The following is a 21,840-nucleotide window of genomic DNA, read 5'->3' on the forward strand; positions in this document are numbered from 1 at the left end:
GACTCTTTTGTGTAGTCTTCCAAAGGCGCTATTTGCCTTGGCGAGTCTGTTGTCTATCTCATTGTCGATCCTTGCATCTGATGAAATGGTGCAGCCGAGATAGGTAAACTGGTTGACCGTTTTGAGTTTTGTGTGCCCGATGGAGATGTGGGGGGGCTGGTAGTCATGGTGGGGAGCTGGCTGATGGAGGACCTCAGTTTTCTTCAGGCTGACTTCCAGGCCAAACATTTTGGCAGTTTCCGCAAAGCAGGACGTCAAGCGCTGAAGAGCTGGCTCTGAGTGGGCAACTAAAGCGGCATCGTCTGCAAAGAGTAGTTCACGGACAAGTTTCTCTTGTGTCTTGGTGTGAGCTTGCAGGCGCCTCAGATTGAAGAGACTGCCATCCGTGCGGTACCGGATGTAAACAGCGTCTTCATTGTTGGGGTCTTTCATGGCTTGGTTCAGCATCATGCTGAAGAAGATTGAAAAGAGGGTTGGTGCGAGAACACAGCCTTGCTTCACGCCATTGTTAATGGAGAAGGGTTCAGAGAGCTCATTGCTGTATCTGACCCGACCTTGTTGGTTTTCGTGCAGTTGGATAATCATGTTGAGGAACTTTGGGGGACATCCGATGCGCTCTAGTATTTGCCAAAGCCCTTTCCTGCTCATGGTGTCGAAGACTTTGGTGAGGTCAACAAAGGTGATGTAGAGTCCTTTGTTTTGTTCTCTGCACTTTTCTTGGATCTGTCTGAGGGCAAAGACCATGTCAGTAGTTCCTCTGTTTGCGCGAAAGCCGCACTGTGATTCTGGGAGAATATTCTCGGCGACACTGCGCAACCTCATCCAACTCACCCCTACAGCCGACAAGGTTGTCATCCTGGGCGACTTCAACGCTCGTGTCGGCAAAGACTCAGAAACCTGGCCAGGAATCCTGGGCAAGCATGGCGTCGGCAAGTGCAACGACAATGGGCGCCTCCTGTTGGAGCTCTGTGCAGAACAGCGGCTTGTCATTACAAACACCCTTTTTCAGCAGAGGGACAGCCTTAAGACCACCTGGATGCATCCCCGATCCAAACACTGGCACCTCCTGGACTACATCCTGGTGCGAGAAAGTGACAAACGAGATGTGCTCCACACCAGGGTCATGCCTAGCGCGGAATGCCACACTGACCACCGGCTGGTTCGCTGCAAGCTCAACCTTCACTTCAAACCAAAGCCCAGGAACAATAAAGCCCCCAGAAAGAGGTTCAATGTTGGAAACCTGCAGTCAGACGAAGCGAGAGGAAACTTCCAGGCAAACCTCAAAGCAAAACTCGACGATGCAACCCGCCTCACGGACCCGTCCCCTGAAACCCTCTGGGATCAGTTGAAGACTACCATACTGCAATCCACTGAAGAAGTACTGGGCTTCTCCTCCAGGAAAAACAAGGACTGGTTTGACGAAAACAGCCAGGAAATCCAGGAGCTGCTGGCAAAGAAGCGAGCTGCCCACCAGGCTCACCTTACAAAGCCGTCCTGTCCAGAGAAGAAACAAGCCTTCCGTCGTGCATGCAGCCATCTTCAGCGCAAACTCCGGGAGATCCAAAATGAGTGGTGGACTAGCCTCGCCAAACGAACACAGCTCAGCGCGGACATTGGCGACTTCAGGGGTTTCTACGAGGCTCTAAAGGCTGTGTACGGCCCCTCACCCCAAGTCCAAAGCCCGCTGCGCAGCTCAGACGGCAAAGTCCTCCTCAGCGACAAGATCTCCATCCTCAACCGATGGTCAGAACACTTCCAATCTCTTTTCAGTGCCAACCGCTCAGTCCAAGATTCCACCCTGCTCCAGCTCCCTCAACAGCCCCTAAGGCTAGAGCTGGATGAGGTTCTCACCCTGGATGAGACATATAAGCCAATCGAACAACTGAAAAGTGGCAAAGCAGCAGGTATGGATGGAATCCCCCCAGAGGTCTGGAAGGCTGGCGGCAAAACTCTGCATGCCAAACTGCATGAGTTTTTCAAGCTTTGTTGGGACCAAGGAAAACTGCCTCAGGATCTTCGTGATGCCACCATCATCACCCTGTACAAAAACAAAGGCGAGAAATCAGACTGCTCAAACTACAGGGGAATCACATTGCTCTCCATTGCAGGCAAAATTTTCGCTAGGATTCTACTAAATAGAATAATACCTAGTGTCGCCGAGAATATTCTCGTCCTTCTAGTGCAAAGAGAAAAGCACTAACTCATAAGACATATTCTCCAATCCAGGCACCATCCTGATAAAATCTAAATTAAGTTTAAATTTTAAATTTAGACATACAGGACAGTAACAGCACAGTAACAGGCCCTTCCAGCACACAAGCCAGTGTCACCCATTTACACCCAATTGACCTACATGTGCCAGGTCCCGGACGGAGATAGTGTCTCTCCACCTATCCTAGTATTCCATACTGGGGCATGGAGAAGATGGACCTTCTCAACTGGAGAGTCTGCTTTGTGGGTTCTGGTATGTCTCCGAAGTAGCACAGACCCTGGGGTCATCAGCCAGACCAGTAGTGTTCCCGACACCGACCTCCTGGGGAAGGAGCATAATTTTTCATGCAGGGTCGCATTTGTCTCTGTACAGAGGAGGGGCCTGGTGGTGTGGAGCACCTCTGCTATTGGGAGATGGGTAGCCCTTTTGACTTGAGGGCCAGGAGGACTGCCCTCCAAATGGTGCCATTCTCCCTTTCCACCTGGCCATTCCCTCAGGCGTTATAGCTGGTGGTCCTGCCCTTGGCTATGCCTTTGGCCAGCAGGTATTTAAGGGGTTGGTAGCCTTGATTAGGTGAGCTTTCTCCAGCTGGTAGAAGTGTGGCTTGCACTCCGCACAAACCAGTGTTACAAGTCCAGAGGACCCCAAAACCCAGCAGCAATAGAAATTCACCAAGACAAACGGTTACTTAAACAAAAGTTGCTTTTAATTTTCTTTAAACAGAAAAACAGGATCAAACTTTAGCTTATACTATTAACAATTTAACATAATTTAACCGCCTTCTAATTCTAAGCGCATGTGTATGCAATGTGTATATGTTCAGGAAAGTTCTTTGGTTCATCGTCCAATCTCACTTCTCAATCCTCCAAGATCACCGGTATCAGGCAATTCTTTTACTGTGCACAGAATTTAACATTTATGAATTTTCACCAAGCTCTGATGCTTAAAGGTAAATGGTTACCACTCAGGAAGGTTCTTTTTGGTTTCAGAGAGAGATTGTTGCTTATTGGACACACACAAACTGATTCCCTCCAATCAGCCACTTCAGTATCTTATCAAAGAAACTTGCCCCATCATGGGTTTTCCAAATGATAACCTCTTCTTCCAGGTCACCACAGAGTTCCTCTTGTTTCCCTTGTTTCAGGGAAATCACTCTAGCCAGCCATTTCCTCTTGTAAGGACTACAAGGGTTTTCGACAGGCTGAACTCAGAACTCACAACCCATCTTAAAAATGGGGTTTCAACAGGCTTTCCAGCTTGTCATGTTCTAGTCTCAGCTGATGCTTAGCTGAATTTTTCTCTCTCTCTCTCTCTCTCTCTCTCTCTCTCTCTCTCTCTCCAAAGAACCACATGTTTTTTCTCTCTCTGCTTGCAAAACCACATGACCCCTCTTAGAACAGCAAACTACAACCAGCAGATTGCTGGCTCTTGCATTTCAAATGAGATCTGTTTGTGAAGTGACCTACACACTAAACCCCCCACAATCTATATCTTTTAAAATCATATTTATATATAATATAAAATAACCCGTCAGACCAGGCAGCTGCGGGTCAGCTCCCTGATGTCCTCAAACAAGTATAGGAGGTTACAGGCTCTCATAAACTGATAGAGCCTGGTGACCCCAGGGTGGCAGAGGCTGTTGTGTAGAGCTTGGAGGCGATCTACTTGTGCTTTGGCGCAGGTACCCCGGGACAGGGCATTGGGTGACTCATTGAGCTTCCCGGGCTGGTACATGATCTCGTAGTTGTAGGTGAGCTGTTCAATTCTTCACCTCAGGATCTTGTCATTCTTAATTTTTTCCTGCTGTTTGTGGTTAAACATGAATGCGACTGCATGTTGGTCAGTCAGCAGGGTGAAAGGTTTGCCGGCTAGATAATGCCTCCAGTATTGCCTGGGCCTCCTTCTCACTGGCTGAGTGCCGGAGTTTGGGGCCCTGGAGTGAACGGGAGAAAAATGGCACAAGTCTGCCCACCTGGTTAAGCGTGGCAGCCAGGGTGAAGTCAGACATATCGCTCTCCACCTGGAATGAGATGAGATTTACATCGCCACCTTGGCAATGTCGCCTTTGATGCGAGTGAAAGCCACTTGGGCTTCTGCCGACGGGGGAAATGTAGTAGTCTGCATTATTAGGAACCCATTGCGCATAGTATAAATATAAATCCAGGCACCTTTTCAAGGCCTAGAGGTTATGGGGGAGTGAATGCTCCAGCAGGGGCTGCATACACTCAGGGTCAGGTCCAATGACTTCATTTTCCATCACACACCCTAGTATAGCCAGATGTGAAGTGCAAAACACACATTCCTTCTAGTTATATGTGAGATTTATGGCTTTAGCTGTCTGGAGGAATTTCTGCAGGTTAGCGTTGTGGTCCTGCAGGTCATGGCTAGGAAGGAGAATGTGGCTTTCAATTGGTGGTTGTCCATCATTGAGTCCATTTTCTTCTGGAAGACCGAAACTCCAATCGTGACTACAAAGGGGACCCTGAGGAAATGGTAGAGGCAGCCGACCTCCTCACATGCCATGAATGGCTGTCCTCTGGGTGGATCGTGAACTGGTGATAGGCCGACTTGAGGTCAATGGAGGAGAAAATTCAGTATTGGGCAATCCCGTTCACCATGTCAACTATGCAGGGGAGGGGACAGGCGTCCAAGAGGGTGAACCAGTTGATGCTCTCACTGTAATCTATGACCATCCTCTGAGGCACTGTCTCTGCCCAGGACTTGGCTTATGTAGGGGCCCCCACAACTGAGGCGCTTGCTGAACTGACCACGGTCAATTCACCAGTACCCCTCCCCTTCCCCGCGACTTGAGGAGATGTGGCCAAAGATCCAACCCCACCATCAGCACCCAGTTGCACCACCTTAACCCTGACCCACACCCACCCCCTGAACCAGCCCCAGCTGATTCCATTCAGCCAACTGAATCACAGCCCATCATACTGCCCAGGAGCCTTCAGCAACACCTCAGCCAGCACTGTGGAAGGCAGTTTGATGGAGGAAACTACAGGACAAGCTGAACCTGTAAATAGACTGAATGACCTCTGACTCTCACCCCACCAGACTTTGTTTCAAAAGAAGGGTGAATGTGGTGGAACACTGTATTTCTGTCATTTTACTGGTTGGTCCGCTCTGATACTGTAACTCCTCCCCTTCCAGGATCCCTAATGCCGACGGTACCACCCAATCCTCTCCCTCAGTACTGCCTTGGGTTCAGGCCAACTGCATGTAAGAGATGACTGTTCATTCATAGTAATTAAAGCCTGTTAATCTCGACTTCTGGCCTGTCGGGTCTGATTAATAGCACTGCAATTTAATCGCTACAAACTTGTCTCTTACAAGCTGTTGGCCCAATTCCAAGGCAGTACTGAGGGAGGGGATTGGGTGGTACCACCTGCATTAGGGATCCTGGATGGGGAGAAGTTATAGTATCGGGGCGGGACAACCTGTACAATGACTGTAATACAGTGTTCTACCACAGCTCATTCCACACTCCCACCACTCTCTGCATGAAGAAGCTCTCCTAATGTTGCCTTTAAACTTTCCCCCTTTCACCCTTAACTCTATCCTCTAACTTTTATCTCTACAAGGGAAACCTAGTGGAAAAATTCCTACTGTTCACCTGATCAATACCTTGCGTGATGAAATACCCCTCTATCAGGTATCCTCTCAGCCTCTTATGCTGCTTTCTTCAGGGTCACACCAAATTAATATGCAGATGAATGGTAAAGTTAATCCTCCAGAATTTTCAGAACAGGCTGAAGGCAGCTGGCTTTCAGATGGAATATATCAGCTGTAAATAAATTTCCTTTTTTTATATTAAAAATGAGTTGATATTAAGTTTTCACTGCATCTTTAAAACTATTTTCCTCACTCTGCAAAACCGCTGGATTGAGGAGATGTATAATCATTACTTAGATTGCAGGAAGAACCTTAAGAGGGAAATTAGAAAGGCAAAAAGAAGGTATGAGGAGTCCAGTGCTAATAAGGCGAAGGTGAATCCTAAGGGTTTTTACAGATATGTGAACAGTAAAAGGAGGGTTAAGGATAGAGTAGGTCCACTGGATGATGGGACTGGTGGACTATGTAAGGAACCATATGAAATGGGAGAAATATTGAACAATTTTTTCTCGTCTGTATTCACGAAGGAAAGGGACATTGGGCTATACAAGATAAGAGAGGCAAAGGGCTTAGTTATGGAGAAGATAGGGATTAGTAAAGCAAGGGTTTTAGATCTTCTAGGGTCAATTAAGATGGATAAGTCTCCTGGTCCTGATGGGATTTTTCCCAGGACTTTAAGGGAGGTCAGGGAACAAATAGCAGGGGCACTGACAGTGATTTTTCAAAGATCTCTGGAGGAGGGAGTGGTACCACAGGATTGGAGGGTTGCAAATGTAGTTCCGTTGTTCAAAAGAGGCATTAGGTGGAGGCCAAGTAATTATCGGCCAGTAAGTTTGACTTCAGTGGTGGGGAAGGTTATGGAGGGTATTCTTCAAGATAGTATATATGCATATCTGGATAGGCAGGGATTGATTAGGGGCACCCAGATAGGTTTGTAAAAGGAAAGTCATGTTTGACGAACCTTGTTGAGTTTTTTGAGGATGTGACAAAAAAGGTGGATGAAGGAAGAGCAGGTGATGTGATCTATTTGGATTTTAGTAAGGCTTTTGATAAGGTTCTGCATGGAAGGTTAATAAGGAAGGTTCAGTCACTAGGAATTAGTAGAGAGATTGTGACATGGGTTCAGAGGTGGCTGGGAGATAGACAGCAGAGAGTCATGGTGGACAATTGTATGTCAGGTTGGAAGCCTGTGCCAAGCAGGGGTGCCTCAGGGATCGGTGCTGGGTCCCTTGTTGTTTATCATTTATATTAATGATTTAGAGGAGGGTGTGGTTAACTGGGTAAGCAAATATGCGGATGGTACGAAAATAGGGGGAGTGATGGATAGTGAGGTAGATTTTCTTGGATTACAGAAGGATTTGGTTTGTTTGGAAGAGTGGGCGAAAGATGGCAGATGGAATTCAATGTAGACAAGTGTGAGGTGCTGCATTTCGGTAAAAATAACCAGAATAGGACATATGCAGTTAAGGGGAGGGCATTGAGGCACACAGAGGAGCAGAGGGGCCTGGGGGTTATGGTACAGAATTCACTGAAGGTGGATTCCCATGTAGACAAGGTGGTTAAGAAGGCATATGGTATGCTGTCCTTCATAAATCATCGTATAGAGTACAGGAGCTGGGAAGTGATGCTGCGGCTGTTTAAGGAATTGGTGAGGCCAGGTTTGGAGAACTGTGTTCAGTTCTGGTCTCCAAATTATAGAAAGGATATAGATAAGGTGGAGAGGGTGCAAAGAAGGTTTACAAGGATGTTGCCTGGCTTACAGCATCTGGTTTATTCATTGGAATGTAAATGACTGAAGGGGACTTGATAGAGGTATTTAAAATTATGAGAGGAATAGATAGATTAGACATAAACAAACTCTTAACCCTGAGGGCAGGGGAGGTTGGAACAAGAGGGCATGAGTTAAGGGTAAGGGGGCAAAACTTTAGGAGAAATATTAGAGGTTGCTTTTTCACTCAACGAGTGGTGGCAGAATGGAATGATCTTCCAAATGAAACATTTGTGGCAAGGTCCCTTCTGTCATTTAAGAGAAGGTTGGATGTGTAAATGGAGGTGAGGGGGTTGGAGGGTGATGGGCGGAGAGCAGGAGGGTTGAGTTAGTGGAGTTGTTTTAGTGAACCAGTGCAGACTCGAAGGGCCAACATGGCCTGTTTCTGCTCTGTAAATGGTTATATGGTTATTGTTGAGTGTTCCATACAAGTGCCAGCTCTAAAAAACGGCGGCTACGGTGCAGGCCTGCTGAGAGTGGGGAACGGAGACACAGCACTCCCACAGGGTCCAATCGCCCGTCTGACTGTTGTCAGCTCCATACAGGATTTAAAAGTCATGTAAATAGAGCCGATGGTGGCCCAAGACAGCGCCGTCTATGATGGGGAACAGCCGTGAGGCATTACTGACTACGGGAAAGCAGATGACTGGTGCAGGGTACCAGAAAATGGGGAGAACACCCTCCCCCCCAACAATTTGAGAAGGAGAAGCAGAGAAGACCACAGTTCTGCGATTGATGAAACATGCAGGTGGGGGGCTATTAGTGACTCGAGGAGAAGAACCCATGCAGACTGGGCTGCTGGCTAGGGATTCACACTGGTCTGCGGACAGCTGGAGACCGGCTCAAGACTGATTGAAAGGGTACCAGGAATTGGAACTGGGACATGAGAGGGTGCAAGGGGTTCCTGATTGTGTCGTCGGTTCAGATCTGGAGCTCGGACTGCAGTTGGTCTGGACTGTGCTCTTTGCGGCTGCGGGGGTTGCAGGATCGCTGGAGGCAAATCCACGGACACATGGTGACGTGGAGGGGACTCTCTTTTGCTTCTTTGTCTCTGACTGTAAGAGGCACCTCACACAATTTCTGCTGATAGTGAATCTGTTCGCTTTGCAGCAGATGAAAACAAATTCCATTTAATATTGCACTGTCTTCATTACATGACAATAAATTGAATCTTATTCTGCTGTACTAATGTCGGGATAGACTTGTTGGATAGCACTCAAAATAAACCCTTTCACTGTACCACCATAACAAGAAACAAAAACTTGATATAGGCCCAGCCTAGACAATGGTCAGGACTTGTGGAAGAAGAGGTAGGTATCGAGGTGACAGATTACCAGCTGCTCTGTTGAGCAATAATCTTGGATATTTTCTTCGGAGCAGGATCTGCCTCCTTGAAAATGAATTGCATTCATCTATTTCAGTCAGACATGAAATATATTGTAAACAGAAGCTTGCATACTTCAGCATAATTTGAATTTCTTACCACCTGCCAGAAAGCGTCCCGATATATTCCTCAAATTCAGTGGACAATATTTTATTGCCAATGTCTGATTATTTTAATGAAAGCAATTATTAAAATTCATGCCAAAAAAAATTATTAAGTTTACACATTCATCCATAATTCATCCCTGATATTCAAAAAAGTATTCTAATGAATTATTGTCCTCTTGATTCATCATTCTGTTTACAGTGTAAAAGCTTCACAGATTGTTGTATACCCATGAAGTGGAGACACATCACCAGTATCTGGTCGGACACATCGCTAGAGTCTGGTTAGACATGTCACTGGTATGGTCAGACGCATCACCAGTCTGGTCAGGCACATCACCAGTCTGGTCAGGCACATCACCAGTCTGGACAGGCACATCACCAGTCTGGTCAGGCACATCACCAGTCTGGACAGGCACATCATCAGTCTGGTCAGGCACATCACCAGTCTGGTCAGGCACATCACCAGTCTGGACAGGCACATCACCAGTCTGGTCAGGCACATCTCCAGTCTGGACAGGCACATCACCAGTCTAGACGGGCATGTCACCAATCTGGTTAGGCACATTAGCAGTCTGGACAGGCACATCACCAGTCTAGACAGGCATGTCACCAATCTGGTTAGGCACATCACCAGTCTGGACAGGCACATCACCAGTCTGGTCAGGCACATCTCCAGTCTGGTCAGGCACATCACCAGTCTAGACAGGCATGTCACCAATCTGGTTAGGCACATTAGCAGTCTGGACAGGCACATCACCAGTCTAGACAGGCATGTCACCAATCTGGTTAGGCACATCACCAGTCTGGACAGGCACATCACCTTTCTCGATAGTTGAATGGATGTTTCCCTTTCTGCTCCATCATTTGAGCCAGTCAGCTGAAGGAGGTGCATTTCCCGATTTCTCCTCATTTTGAATTACTGGTCCTTGTTCTCCTAGTCCCAAGGCATAATATCACTACACCCAGTGTCTTAATGTCACTGAGTTTCTATTGATATTTGACCATGGCAGGAGGGACTCAAGGCTCGTTGAGAATTATGGATTAATGGGCTTGCCCCTTGAGAATCCAGGGAAGACCTGACAGATGAATGATCTCCACTGTGCAGTAACAACTCTGATCTGATGAAGTAAGAGTCTGAATGATGCACAGATACAGAGAAATGTCTAGCAACTTTTTAAAAAATTGTTCACGATGATAATCACATTGAAATATGTGGTGTATGTTGTTGGTGTGTCTACATTTCCCGTAATTTTTTTTTAATTTACAACACGTTAGAAGCCAATTCCGACTGACACACAGTAAATAACTCGAGGCTGAGGCTGAGCCACTGATCTACAGGCTTTTATTCACAATGGGCAAGGACCGCATCCTGTGTCATGACCCAGGCTTTCTGGGCCTGGAAGGGTCAGGGTGATGGAGACTTTATACAAGTTCAAAAGAGGGAGGGGCCACAGGTTCTGTCACAGGACGGGTTGGAGCCAGGTCATCAGGAATGCAATACAGTTCAGCAGTTCCACCACCCCAACCACTTGAAACTTTGTGCCACCCAATTAACAAACAAACCCTGTACATTTTGGAGAGGGGGAGGAAACCATAACACCTGCAAGGAAACCCACATAGACATGGGGCGAACATACAAAATCCTTACAGGCAGTGCCAGATTCAAACCCCAGGTCGCGGGCCCTGTAATAGCATTGCGCTCACCGGTCGCCAATCGTGCCCACATGTCCATGTTATCTCCCCTTCCATGACTGGGAGATAGCTTTCATATATTGGAAGACTGTGGCCTCTCCGTTGTGCAAGGCAGTGATCCGTAGCTTATTCGGGATGAAGTTCCTGAAGACTGGAGGATAGCTCATGTCGTACCTTTATTTAAGATAAATTAGAGAATTACAGATGGCTGAACCTTACTTCAGTGGTGGAAAAGTGATTGGAAGGAATTCTGAGAGAAGAATCTTGCATTTGGAAAAGGAAAGATTGATTAGGAACAAAGAATATGGTTTGGTGCGTAGGAAATCATAAACTGATGAAGTTGATTGAGTTTTTAAGGCAGGGTAGTAGACGTCATCCACATTAGTGATTCCCAAAGTGGGCAGTGCCGTTCCCTGTGGGCAGTGGAAAAATTCAAGGAGGTGGTGAGGGAAAAGGGGGTGATTAGGGTGTGGTGGAGGAAAAGGCATTGATTAGGAGGCAGTGAGGGATAAGAGGGTGATTGGGGACAGATGGATAAGGGGCAGAGAGGGATAAGGGGGAGATTGGGGCGGTGAGGGATAAGGGGTGATTAGGGGGCAGTGAGGGATAAGGGGGCAATTAGGGGGTGGCAAGGGATAAGGGGATTAGGGGGCAGAGGGATAAGGGGGTGATTAGGGGGCAGAAGGATAAGGGGGTGATTGGGGGGTAGAGGGATAAGGGGTTGATTGGGGGGCAGAGGGATAAGGGGGTGATTAGGGGGCAGAGGGATAAGGGGATGATTAGGGGGCAGTGAGGTATAAGGAGGCGATTAGGGGACAGAGGAATAAGGGGGTGATTAGGAAGTGGTGAGAGATAAGGGGGCGGTGAGGGATTGGGGGTGATTAGGGGGCAGTGAGAGATAAGGGGGTGGTGAGGGATAAAGGGATGGTGAATGATTAGGTGGCGATTAGGGGCATTGAAGGATAAGGTGGTGATTAGGGGGCAGTGAGGGATAAAGGGGTGGTGAGGGGTAAGGGGGCAGTGAGAGGTAAGAGGACAGTGAATAAGGGGGTGGTGAGGGGTAAGGGGGCAGTGAGGGATAAGGGGGCAGTGAGGGGTAATGAGGCAGTGAGGGGTAATGAGGCAGTGAGGGGTAAGGGGGTGGTGAGAGATAAAGGGGTGATTATGGGGCAGAGGGAAAAGGGGGCAGTGAGGGATAAGGGTGAGATTAGGGGGCAGAGGGATAAGGGAGTGGTGAGGGATTAGGGGGCAGTGAGGGATAAGGGGGCAATTAGGGGACAGAGGAATAAGGGGGTGATTAGGAAGTGGTGAGAGATGAGGGGGTGGTGAGGGATAAGGGGATGGTGAATGATTAGGTGGCGATTAGGGGCATTGAAGGATAAGGGGGTGATTAGGGGGCAGTGAGGGATAAAGGGGTGGCGAGGGGTAAGGGGGCAGTGAGAGGTAAGAGGACAGTGAGTAAGGGGGTGGTGAGGGGTAAGGGGGCAGTGAGGGATAAGGGGGCAGTGAGGGGTAAGGAGGCAGTGAGGGGTAAGGGGGTGGTGAGAGATAAAGGGGTGATTATGGGGCAGAGGGAAAAGGGGGCAGTGAGGGATAAGGGTGAGATTAGGGGGCAGAGGGATAAGGGAGTGGTGAGGGATTAGGGGGCAGTGAGGGATAAGGGGAAATTAGGGGACAGAGGAATAAGGGGGTGATTAGGAAGTGGTGAGGGATGAGGGGGTGGTGAGGGATAAGGGGATGGTGAGTGATTAGGGACATTGAAGGATAAGGGGGTGATTAGGGGTCAGTGAGGGATAAAGGGGTGGTGGGAGTAAGGGGTCAGTGAGAGGTAAGAGGACGGTGAGTAAGGGGGGGTAAAGGATAAGGGGGTGGTGAGGGATAAGGGGTGGTGAGGGATAAGGGGAAGGTGAGGGGTAAGGGGAAGGTGAGGGATAAGGGGGCAGTGAGGGATAAGGGGGCAGTGAGGGATAAGGGGGCAGTGAGGGGTAAGGAGGCAGTGAGGGGTAAGAGGTTGATGAGGGATAAAGGGGCAATTATGGGGCAGAGGGAAAAGGGGGTGGTGAGGGATTAGAGGGCGGTGAGTGATAAGGGGGCAATTGGAGACAGAGGAATAAGGGAGTGATTAGGGAGCAGTGAGGGATAACGGGGCAGTGAGGGATTGGGGGTGACCACTAACCCCCCTCTCAGCAACACCACTAACCCTTCCCCCCTCAGCGATGCCACTAACCCCCCCCCATCTGAGCGCCAACACTACCCCCCCTCAGCCCTGCTGCTAATCCCCCTCTCAGTGACGCAACTAAACCCCCCCCCAGCGCCGCCACCAACCTCCCCCTCAGCACCGCCACTAACCCTCCCCCCTCCCCATGCCGTTATGTGGGGGTGGCGCTCAGGATTTAATCTGGAGGCCACGGGAGTGACAGCCTGAAAATATTTGGGAAACACTGATCTTCACATGACTTGATAAGGTCCCTTTTGGTATATTGGTTGATTAGGTCAGAACATGTAGGATACAGGTTAACCTGCTGAATTGGATACAAATTTATCTTAGCTGTAGAATCAGAGCATGATGGTGGAGGGTTGTTTTTCAGAATAGAGGCCTGTGACCAATAGTGTTGCAGGGATTGGTGTTAGGTCCTCAATTGTTCATCAGATATATATGGGTGATTTGGAAGAGAATGATAGCAAATTTGCAGACAATATCAGAATTGGTGGTGTAGTAGATAGTGAGGAAGGTTATCAAAGGTTAAAATAGGGTATTGATCAAATGGGAAAGTGGGCAAAGCTATAACAGATTAGTGCAGGTGATGCAGGCATGTACAAGGCGATTCAAATTTGCAAATTAAACCTGGGCGGCATATACACTGTGAATGGCAGGGCCCTGGAAGCATTATTGAACAAGGACCTCAGGTGGTGAGGGTTCTTGATGATTGAGACATGGCCTCTTGTAGATGTCCTTAATGGAGGGAAGACAAATGTCAACGATTGCCAGGCAAAAACTCAGCATTTGTGTTGTCTTGCTCCCCTTAGTATAGGGGAAAAGGGAAACAAAAGAAAGTCTTTTCGGGGTACTTCTTTCCAACAAAAATATTCAAGGAAAATAAGATTTTTTAAAAACCAGAATTCTTTCAATGTTTCCTCTTGATGTTACTCAAGGTAATGTCTTGAAGTGTAACTCAGTCCTGCAGAGTTACTGCCCTCTCAGTCAAGGAGGTGCTGAAACATTGGTCAGGCTCCATTGGCAACAAGGTTAGCCTCAGCTGAGAGATGTAGACAGCACAATAAGAAAGATTCATCACATGGAAAATCAAGCTCAAGAGTGTTCTGACTTACCAGCCCAACAATGCTTGATCTGTTTCCCAAATAATCAATTAATCTAAAAAAAGGAATAAAAAGAAAAATAGAAAACAAAAAGAACTAAATCTAATCAACTCACTCCCTCTAATCAAGAAGATATGGATCGAATAGCAACGTTCAGAAACCAGACAGAGAATCTCCAGAGCATCCAAATGACTTAAATCTGCCAATCGTGATAGTATTCTATGAATGGGCCCCATGTCTTTTCATATTGAAGCTCTCTGTCTATAATGTTATATCTATCAATGACACTAATGGAGAATCCACAGTTTTTAAAGAAACACAATATTGCAGATGACCTGGAATCTCTCTGAGACATTCTAGTCTATTCTTTACACCTCACCCACACTTCCATCCCCTTCCTGCTGTAACCAAACTTTGTCTCTACATCATCTCCCATCGAGGACCACAAACAGGCCTTCAAGGGGGCATGGTTAACCTAGCTGTTAGCGCAACGCTGTTACAGAGCCAGAGATTAGCACCAGGGTTCAACCCCGTGCTGTCTGTTAGGAGTTTGTATGTTCTCCCTGTGTTTGTGTGGGTTTTCTCTGGGGGCTCCAATTTCCTCCCACCCTTTGAAACGTACCAGGGGTGAAGGTCAATCAGGTATAATTGAGCGGCACTGAACTTGTGGGCCAAAAGGGCTTGTTTACTTTGCTGTATGTCTAAATTATTTTTAAATTAAAAGTTTAAAAGCCGAGGCAGAGCTTTAGATGCACTTCATCCAACCTGATATTCTGCATCCCATGTCCCCAATGTGACCTCCTGTACATCGGTAAGACCAAGCACAGATTGGGAGACTGCTTTGCTGAACACCTAAGCTCTGTTCTTGTATCCAAATTTAGACTTCCTTTTACAAGCCATTTCAATCCCCCCCCAACCATTTGTCATGTGTCACATCTGTCCTCGGCCTCATCCATGGTCAGGGTGAGGCCAAATATAAACTTGAGGAATATCATATCGTATTCCTTCTGGACAGCTCAAACCGAACTACATGAACATCGATTCTTCTAATTTGTTATAACCTCCACCCCCTTCTGATTTTGCTATTTCCATCTCTTCTTTACCTCCTCCTGGACTTTCTTCCTTCTCTCTTTGTTCCCACCCCAACCCCTTTCTAGTGGTCTCTCCCTCTACCTACCTTTCCAACTTTCTCACCTTCAGTCTTATACCCTTTCACCACTTGGCCCTCCTCCACCTTATTTCCCCCTTTATTCATGCTTTTTCAACTTTTTATCTTTATTTTAGTCTTGATAAAGGTTCCAGACAACTGACCATCGAACATGAAGGTTGAATATGTGATTATTGGCATTTAAATTTAGACATACAGCACAGTAATGAGCCATTTTAGACCATGAGTTCATGCCATCCAATTTACACCCAATTAACCTACACTCTGGTACATTTCGAATGGTGGGAGTAAACCAGAGCCTCCCCGGGGGGGAAACCCAAACAGACACAGGGAGAATGTACACAATCCTTGCAAACAGCGTTGGATTTGAACCCCTGTCCTGATCACTGGTGCTGCAAGGGCATGGCGCTAACCGCTATGCCAACCGTGCCATCCCAAATTCTTGGCAATGTGAAGGAAAAGTGGAATCTTGAAGCCCAGATCCAAAGCTTCCTCAAGATTTCCATTCAAGTTGAAAGGGTGGTTAAGTAGGCAGGCCTTCATTACCCAGAGGATTAAGTTCAAGAGCTGTGAGGTAATGTTGCAACTCTATAAAACTCTGGTTGGACCATGCACAGTATTGCGGTCAATTCTAGTCACCTCAGTACAGGACAGATGCAGAAGCTTTACAGAGGGTGTAGAGGAGATTTGCCAGGATATTGCCTGGAATGGGCAAGGTTGGCAGAGCTAGGGCTATTCAGAATCAGAATTTATTGTCATGAACAAGTCATGAAATTCAGTGTTTGAGGCAGCATCTTAGTGTAAACATTCGTATTATAACCATCTTACAACATTATTATCAATAAAAATAACAGTAAGGCAGTGTCTTTGGTTCATTGATTATTCAGGAATCCGCTGGCAGCAGGGAAGAAGCTGTCCTTGTGTTGCTGTGTGCTCGAGTTCAGATTCCTGTACCTCTTCCCCAATGGTTGCAAAATGAAGAGGGCATGGCCCGGGAGGTGGGGGTCCTTGAAGATAGAAGCTATTTTTTTAAGACACTGTCTCATGTAGATGACTTTGATGGAGTGACGCCTGGTGCCTGTGATGTCGCAGGCCGAGTTAACAGCCCTCTGGAGTCTATTCTTTTCCCGAGAGTTGATGTCTCCATACCAGGCAGTGATGCAACCAGCCAGAATACTCTCCACAGTATACCTGTAGAAGTTTACGAGAGTTTGCCTTACTTTTCGTGCGCTATTATTTTTTTATTTTTATAGAAATGTTGTATGATGGTTATAATATGAATGTTATTTTTTGCTCTATTATGATGTCGTAAACCACCAAATTTTATGATTTGTTCATGACAATAAATTCTGATTCTGAAAGAGAAAATGTTCATAACTAATACTTTTCATAACTTCTCTACAGCCAAAGAGTTTTACAGTCATTGAGGGCCTATTCACATTTAACCATTGCAGTAGAGTGGGTGGCCTGAGCTCATAGGCTGGAAGGGCTGGTCACCTTCAATGCTTTTCAATTAAAAATGAGGAGATTTAGATATACACGCAGCACCATAAAAGGACCTTTCACCCCATGAACCCTGCCCCCCAAATACACCAATTAACGTACAAGCCCCGTACGTTTGAAAGCTGAGAGGAAACTGGAGTGCATGCAGACACAGGGAGAACATACTAACTCCTTCCAGACAGGACTGGATTCGAACCTGGCTCGCTGGCGTGCTAACCAATACAATTCCAAGCAGGAACACAAAGCAGGTAAAAAGACATGTGAATTCAGGCAGCGTTTACTGGGCTAGATGTTAAAAAGAAAAATCTTTAAAATTTGAAATCCCAGAATTGCTCACACTGTTAAACAAGGCAGAAATGTGAAGGAGAAGCAAATGGATGTGTTGACTGGAGGAGTTGCAGGAGGGAGGACATCATGTACTAAGACCTGCACTAATCTAGCAGGTTACTTCACCATAGCACTGAGACAGATCCTCACTGGGGAGCTTCCGGCTGCCTTTGGGCAGGTTTATACAAGCTTGGCAGAAGTGTGGAAACCTGCAAGGAGAATCAGGAGGGAGAGAAACAAAGCAATCTGTGCTAGCAAAAGGCATTGGCAGTACAAACAAAATCAAGCTGCAAATGGGGTCAGAATTATGAAAAAACTGTGAAAGCCTATCTCTAAAGGGTTTGCAGAGCACCTGTGCTATATCCGCAGGAGAAATCCACTTTAGTTCTCTATCCCACTCTTTTTCTGATCTGTCTTTCTGTGGCTTCACTGCCATCGTGTAAAGTGGAAGGACAGTAGTTTCCACTGGGAATTTGGTTACCTTCTAGAATCAACGTCTTCAGGTGAACTGCTCCCTCATTGGTTTCCAAACGTTCCTTCTTTTCACACCCAATAAAACCCCTTGCTAACGGTCAACACCTATTTTCCTTGTCAACTGGTCTCTTACCCATTCTGACTTACTCCTCACACTCCTCCCCCAAACTCTGTAAACCCTCCATTCTCCCACCCCAGGAATGGTCCCTGGCCCGAATCGTGAAATGGTTTTTCCTACCACAGATCCTGACTTCTTTCTGCTTTTCTGTTTTTTGTCCCTTGTAGGCAAAGCATTCAGTCATAAAAACCTGGATGCTGCGTGACCTGCTGAGTTTCTCCAGCACTTTTGCGCTAAGCATTTGGTCAACTGCCCAAGTATTCTGTGAGATTTCGGTTGTTGGCATGGTTGCCGTAGCGGTTACACTGTCAGTTATTGGGACCGGGGTTTGAATCCCGCGCTATCTGGAAGGAGTTTGTACGTTCTCCCCTGTGTCCGTGTGGGTTTCCTCCAGGTGCTCCGGTTTCTTCTCACCTTAAAATCATGCGGGGTTGTAGATCAATTGGGTGTACCAGTAATTGGGTAGCACAGGCTCGTAGGCCAAAGGGCCTGTTATCGTGTTGTGTGCCTAAATCTTTTTTTTATGTCAATACATCAGTAAAGTGTACTGTTAAATCATCACCAGACAAAAGTGAAGATATTGAATATATGTGAAGATGCTGCTGAGGGATGTGACATACAGGAGACAGTTGCAGTAAGAATTGTGGGGTGTTTCAGGATTTTAATTGAGGGTTGGGTGGGATATTGAGTTCTCCAGCAATGGGCGGGGTGTTTAATCTGTTTTGTGTTACTTCAGGTGGGCGAAGGGAGGTCAGCCACTGCGGGGAGTTCAGGGTGACACGTACGAGACAGTCGTGGACTACTCCTTCTTCACAGAGCCTGTGTCGTGTGCTGTCTCCAACCCATTGGGAAGTACGAACATCAGCCGAACTGCAGACGTTTATTGTAAGGAGCTCTGAACTCATCATCCCTCTGCCTCAGACCTTTACAACATCCCAACTCTCTGTTCTTCTCATGCTAGGGATTTCCCCAGGGTCAAAGTTCTCAGTCGCTATAACCTCAAGTTCAGATTCATTATCATCTGACTGTACAGCACTTGAAACAGCTATTCTCCAGACCACGGTCCACCACAGACACACACAATACATAGCATATAATAATCACATATATGCATAAAATATAATTTAATATTAATATGTGAAAATATTTGCTTGGTCACAGGATACTTGGTATAAGCTCAGTTGCTCATCTTTCCCCACTCCCCAAACTACTGTCTCAGCAGGAATCTCAGTTTCTCCCAACTCTCATCAATCACATCATATCTGCGTCTGAGGAACGTTCCCGCATCTCTCTTCCAACCACTCTCAAACTCCAAATTCCAAGCCGCTCTGGTTTATTTTCAACAGCCCAATTCCCAGATATGGCTTGCCAGTCAGTCTCAAACTTCCAGCTCTCAGGCACTCCCATTCTGAATCTGAGTCCTTTCAAATGACCCTCCTTTTAACTGCTCTCAAGAAATCCTTTATCAGTCACTTAAGCCCTAATCATTTCTAGTTTCCTATCTCCCAGTCATTCCCAGATTCCAAGCTCCGAAGAATTTACAAGCTCCCAATTCTCAATCATTAGTAGGTTCGTAATTTCCATACACTCATATCTCACAAATATTCCCAAATATTCCCAAATATACCCAAATATTCCCAAATATTCCCAAATATACCCAAATATTCCCAAATATTCCCAAATATTCCCAATCTCCCAAATATTCCCAATCTCCCAAATATTCCCAAATATTCCATCTCCCAAATATTCCCAAATATTCCCAATCTCCCAAATATTCCCAAATATTCCCAAATATCTCCAAAATATTCCCAAATATTCCCACATATTCCCAATCTCCCAACACTTAGCTGTTCCTTGAATCTTCCATTTCCTTGTCTCTCCCATCCTACCAACTCCTAACAATACTAAACTGTCCACCTGTCAGTCATTCCAATTTTCCAAAATGTTAATCCTAATTTCCCAGATATTCCATCTCCCAGGTCACTCTTCAATTCTCTTAATCCTAAATCTTATTCATTCTTAATTCAGTTCCAACATACCCTGTATTATTTCTCCATTTTCCAATCTTCCAATTTCCAGTCACTCTCTGTCAGTCATCTCCATTCTCCTGGCTAAATAGTTCCAAACGTTCAGGCACTCCCACTCTCTCAAACCTGAGTAACTCTCCATCCTCAGCTCACATGCGAGACCAGGGAACCATACACTAGGCCACTGCTACAGCACCATGAAAAATGCTTACCGATCCATACCACGACCGCACTTCAGCAAGTCTGATCACCTGGCTGTACTTCTGCTCTCGGCGTACAAGCAGAGTCTGAAGACCTCAGCACCAGTATTGAAGATGACAAAGGTATGGTCGAGGGAGGCGGAGGAGCATCTGCAAGACTGCTTTGAATCGTGGACTGGGACATATTGAAGAACTCATCCATTGGCTTGAATGAATATGCAACAGGTGTCACTGACTTCATCAAGACCTGCATGGATGAGTGTGTTTGCCTATGTGCAAATACTGGGTGTTCCCCAACCAGAAGCCCTGGATGAATCAGAGAATAAACAACCTGCTGAGGGTTACAAAAAGTCCAGGTACAACCTGTGGAAGGTCATCTCTGAAGCAAAGTGGCAATTCTGGAGGAAGCTAGAGACAGAGACAGATGCACATTAGCTGTGGCTGGGAGTGCAGGCTATTATAGCCTACAAAGCGAGGACAAACACTATAGATGGCTGCAATGCTTCATTACTTGATGAGCTGAACACCTATACCCGCTTTGAGAAGAACCAAACAGTGCCTACTAGAATCCCTGATAAGTCTGAGGACCCTGTGATATCTGTCCCTGAGGGAGACATCAGAACATCATTCAAGACAGTGAACCCTCGCAAGGTGTCAGGTCCTGACAGCATACCTAGCAGGGAACTGAAAATCAATGTCAACCTCAATCTCAGTAACCAAGAAGAGTAGTGTGAGTTGCATCAATGATTACCAACCAATAGCACTAACTTCTACTGGTCATGGCCAGAATTAACAAGTATCTAAATAAAGATCTGGACCTACTGCAATTCGCCTATTGTCAAATCGGTCCATAGCAGATGCAATATCGTTGGCTCGCCACTCAGCTCTGGATCACCTTGAAAACAGCAATGCATGCATATGGCTGCTCTTCATTGACTAGAGCTTGACCTTCAACACCATTATTCCCTCAGTGCTGGTCAAGAAGATACAAACTCTAGGCCTTTGTACCCCACTCTGCAACTGGATCCTTGACTTTTTCATCGGAAGACCACAGTCAGTACGAATTGGAAATAATGTCTCCTCATTGATCATCAACACAGGCCCACCCCAAGGATAGGTGCTTAGCCCACTGCTCTACTCATTATACACCCAAGACTGTGTGGCCAGGCTCAATTCCAATGCTATCTACAAATTTGCCGATGACACCACAGTTGTCAGCAGAATCACAGACGGCAATGAGGAAGTGTACAGGAACGAGATAGATCAGCTCGTTGAATGGTGTAACAACAACAACCTTGCACTCAACATCATCAAAACCAAGGAGATGACTGTGGACTTCAGGAGGAAGTCAGGGGAACATGACCCAGTCCTCATCGAGGGCTCAGTAGTGGAGAGGGTCAAGAACTTCAAATTCCTGGGTGTCAACATCTCCAAGGAACTGTCCTGGAGCCAATACGGTGATGCAATCACAGAGAAGGCTCGTCAGCGGCTATACTTTCTGAAGAGTTTGAGGAGATTCGGTAGGTCACTGAAGACTCTCATAAACTTCTACTGGTGTACCATGGAGAGGATTCTGGCTGGTTGCATCTCTGCCTGGTACGGAGGCGCCAACTCTCAGGACAAGAATAAACTCCAGAGGATTGTTAACTCGGTCTGCAACATCACAGGCACCAGACTTCACTCCATCGAGGACATCTACATGAGGCAGTGTCTTTAAAATAGGAGCCTAAATACAATCACTCAATGGCACAAGGACAGCTTCTTCCTCGCTGCCATCAGATTCCAGAATAATCAATGAATCAAAGTCATGGCCTTACGTTTTGTGCTCTATAATTATTATTATTTTATCTTATTTTTTATAGTACTGTCGGAAGATGGTTTCAATATGAATGTTTGCTCTGTGATACTGCTGCAAAACATCGAA

At 46.5% G+C, this 21,840-nt stretch overlaps 1 protein-coding gene across 1 annotated transcript in view; it reads left to right on the forward strand.

Annotated features, from left to right (window-relative positions):
• kirrel3a (kirre like nephrin family adhesion molecule 3a) overlaps positions 1-21,840 on the forward strand; it is a 218,538-nt gene that overhangs the window by 158,617 nt on the left and 38,081 nt on the right. Inside the window, exon 6 of the mRNA XM_069896281.1 lies at positions 18,426-18,574. Within this exon, the coding sequence (XP_069752382.1) occupies positions 18,426-18,574 (149 nt within the window). The remainder of the gene's footprint in view (positions 1-18,425; positions 18,575-21,840) is intronic.

Source organism: Narcine bancroftii, chromosome 8, assembly GCF_036971445.1.
Source record: "Narcine bancroftii isolate sNarBan1 chromosome 8, sNarBan1.hap1, whole genome shotgun sequence".
In the NCBI taxonomy this organism is placed as follows: domain Eukaryota; kingdom Metazoa; phylum Chordata; class Chondrichthyes; order Torpediniformes; family Narcinidae; genus Narcine; species Narcine bancroftii.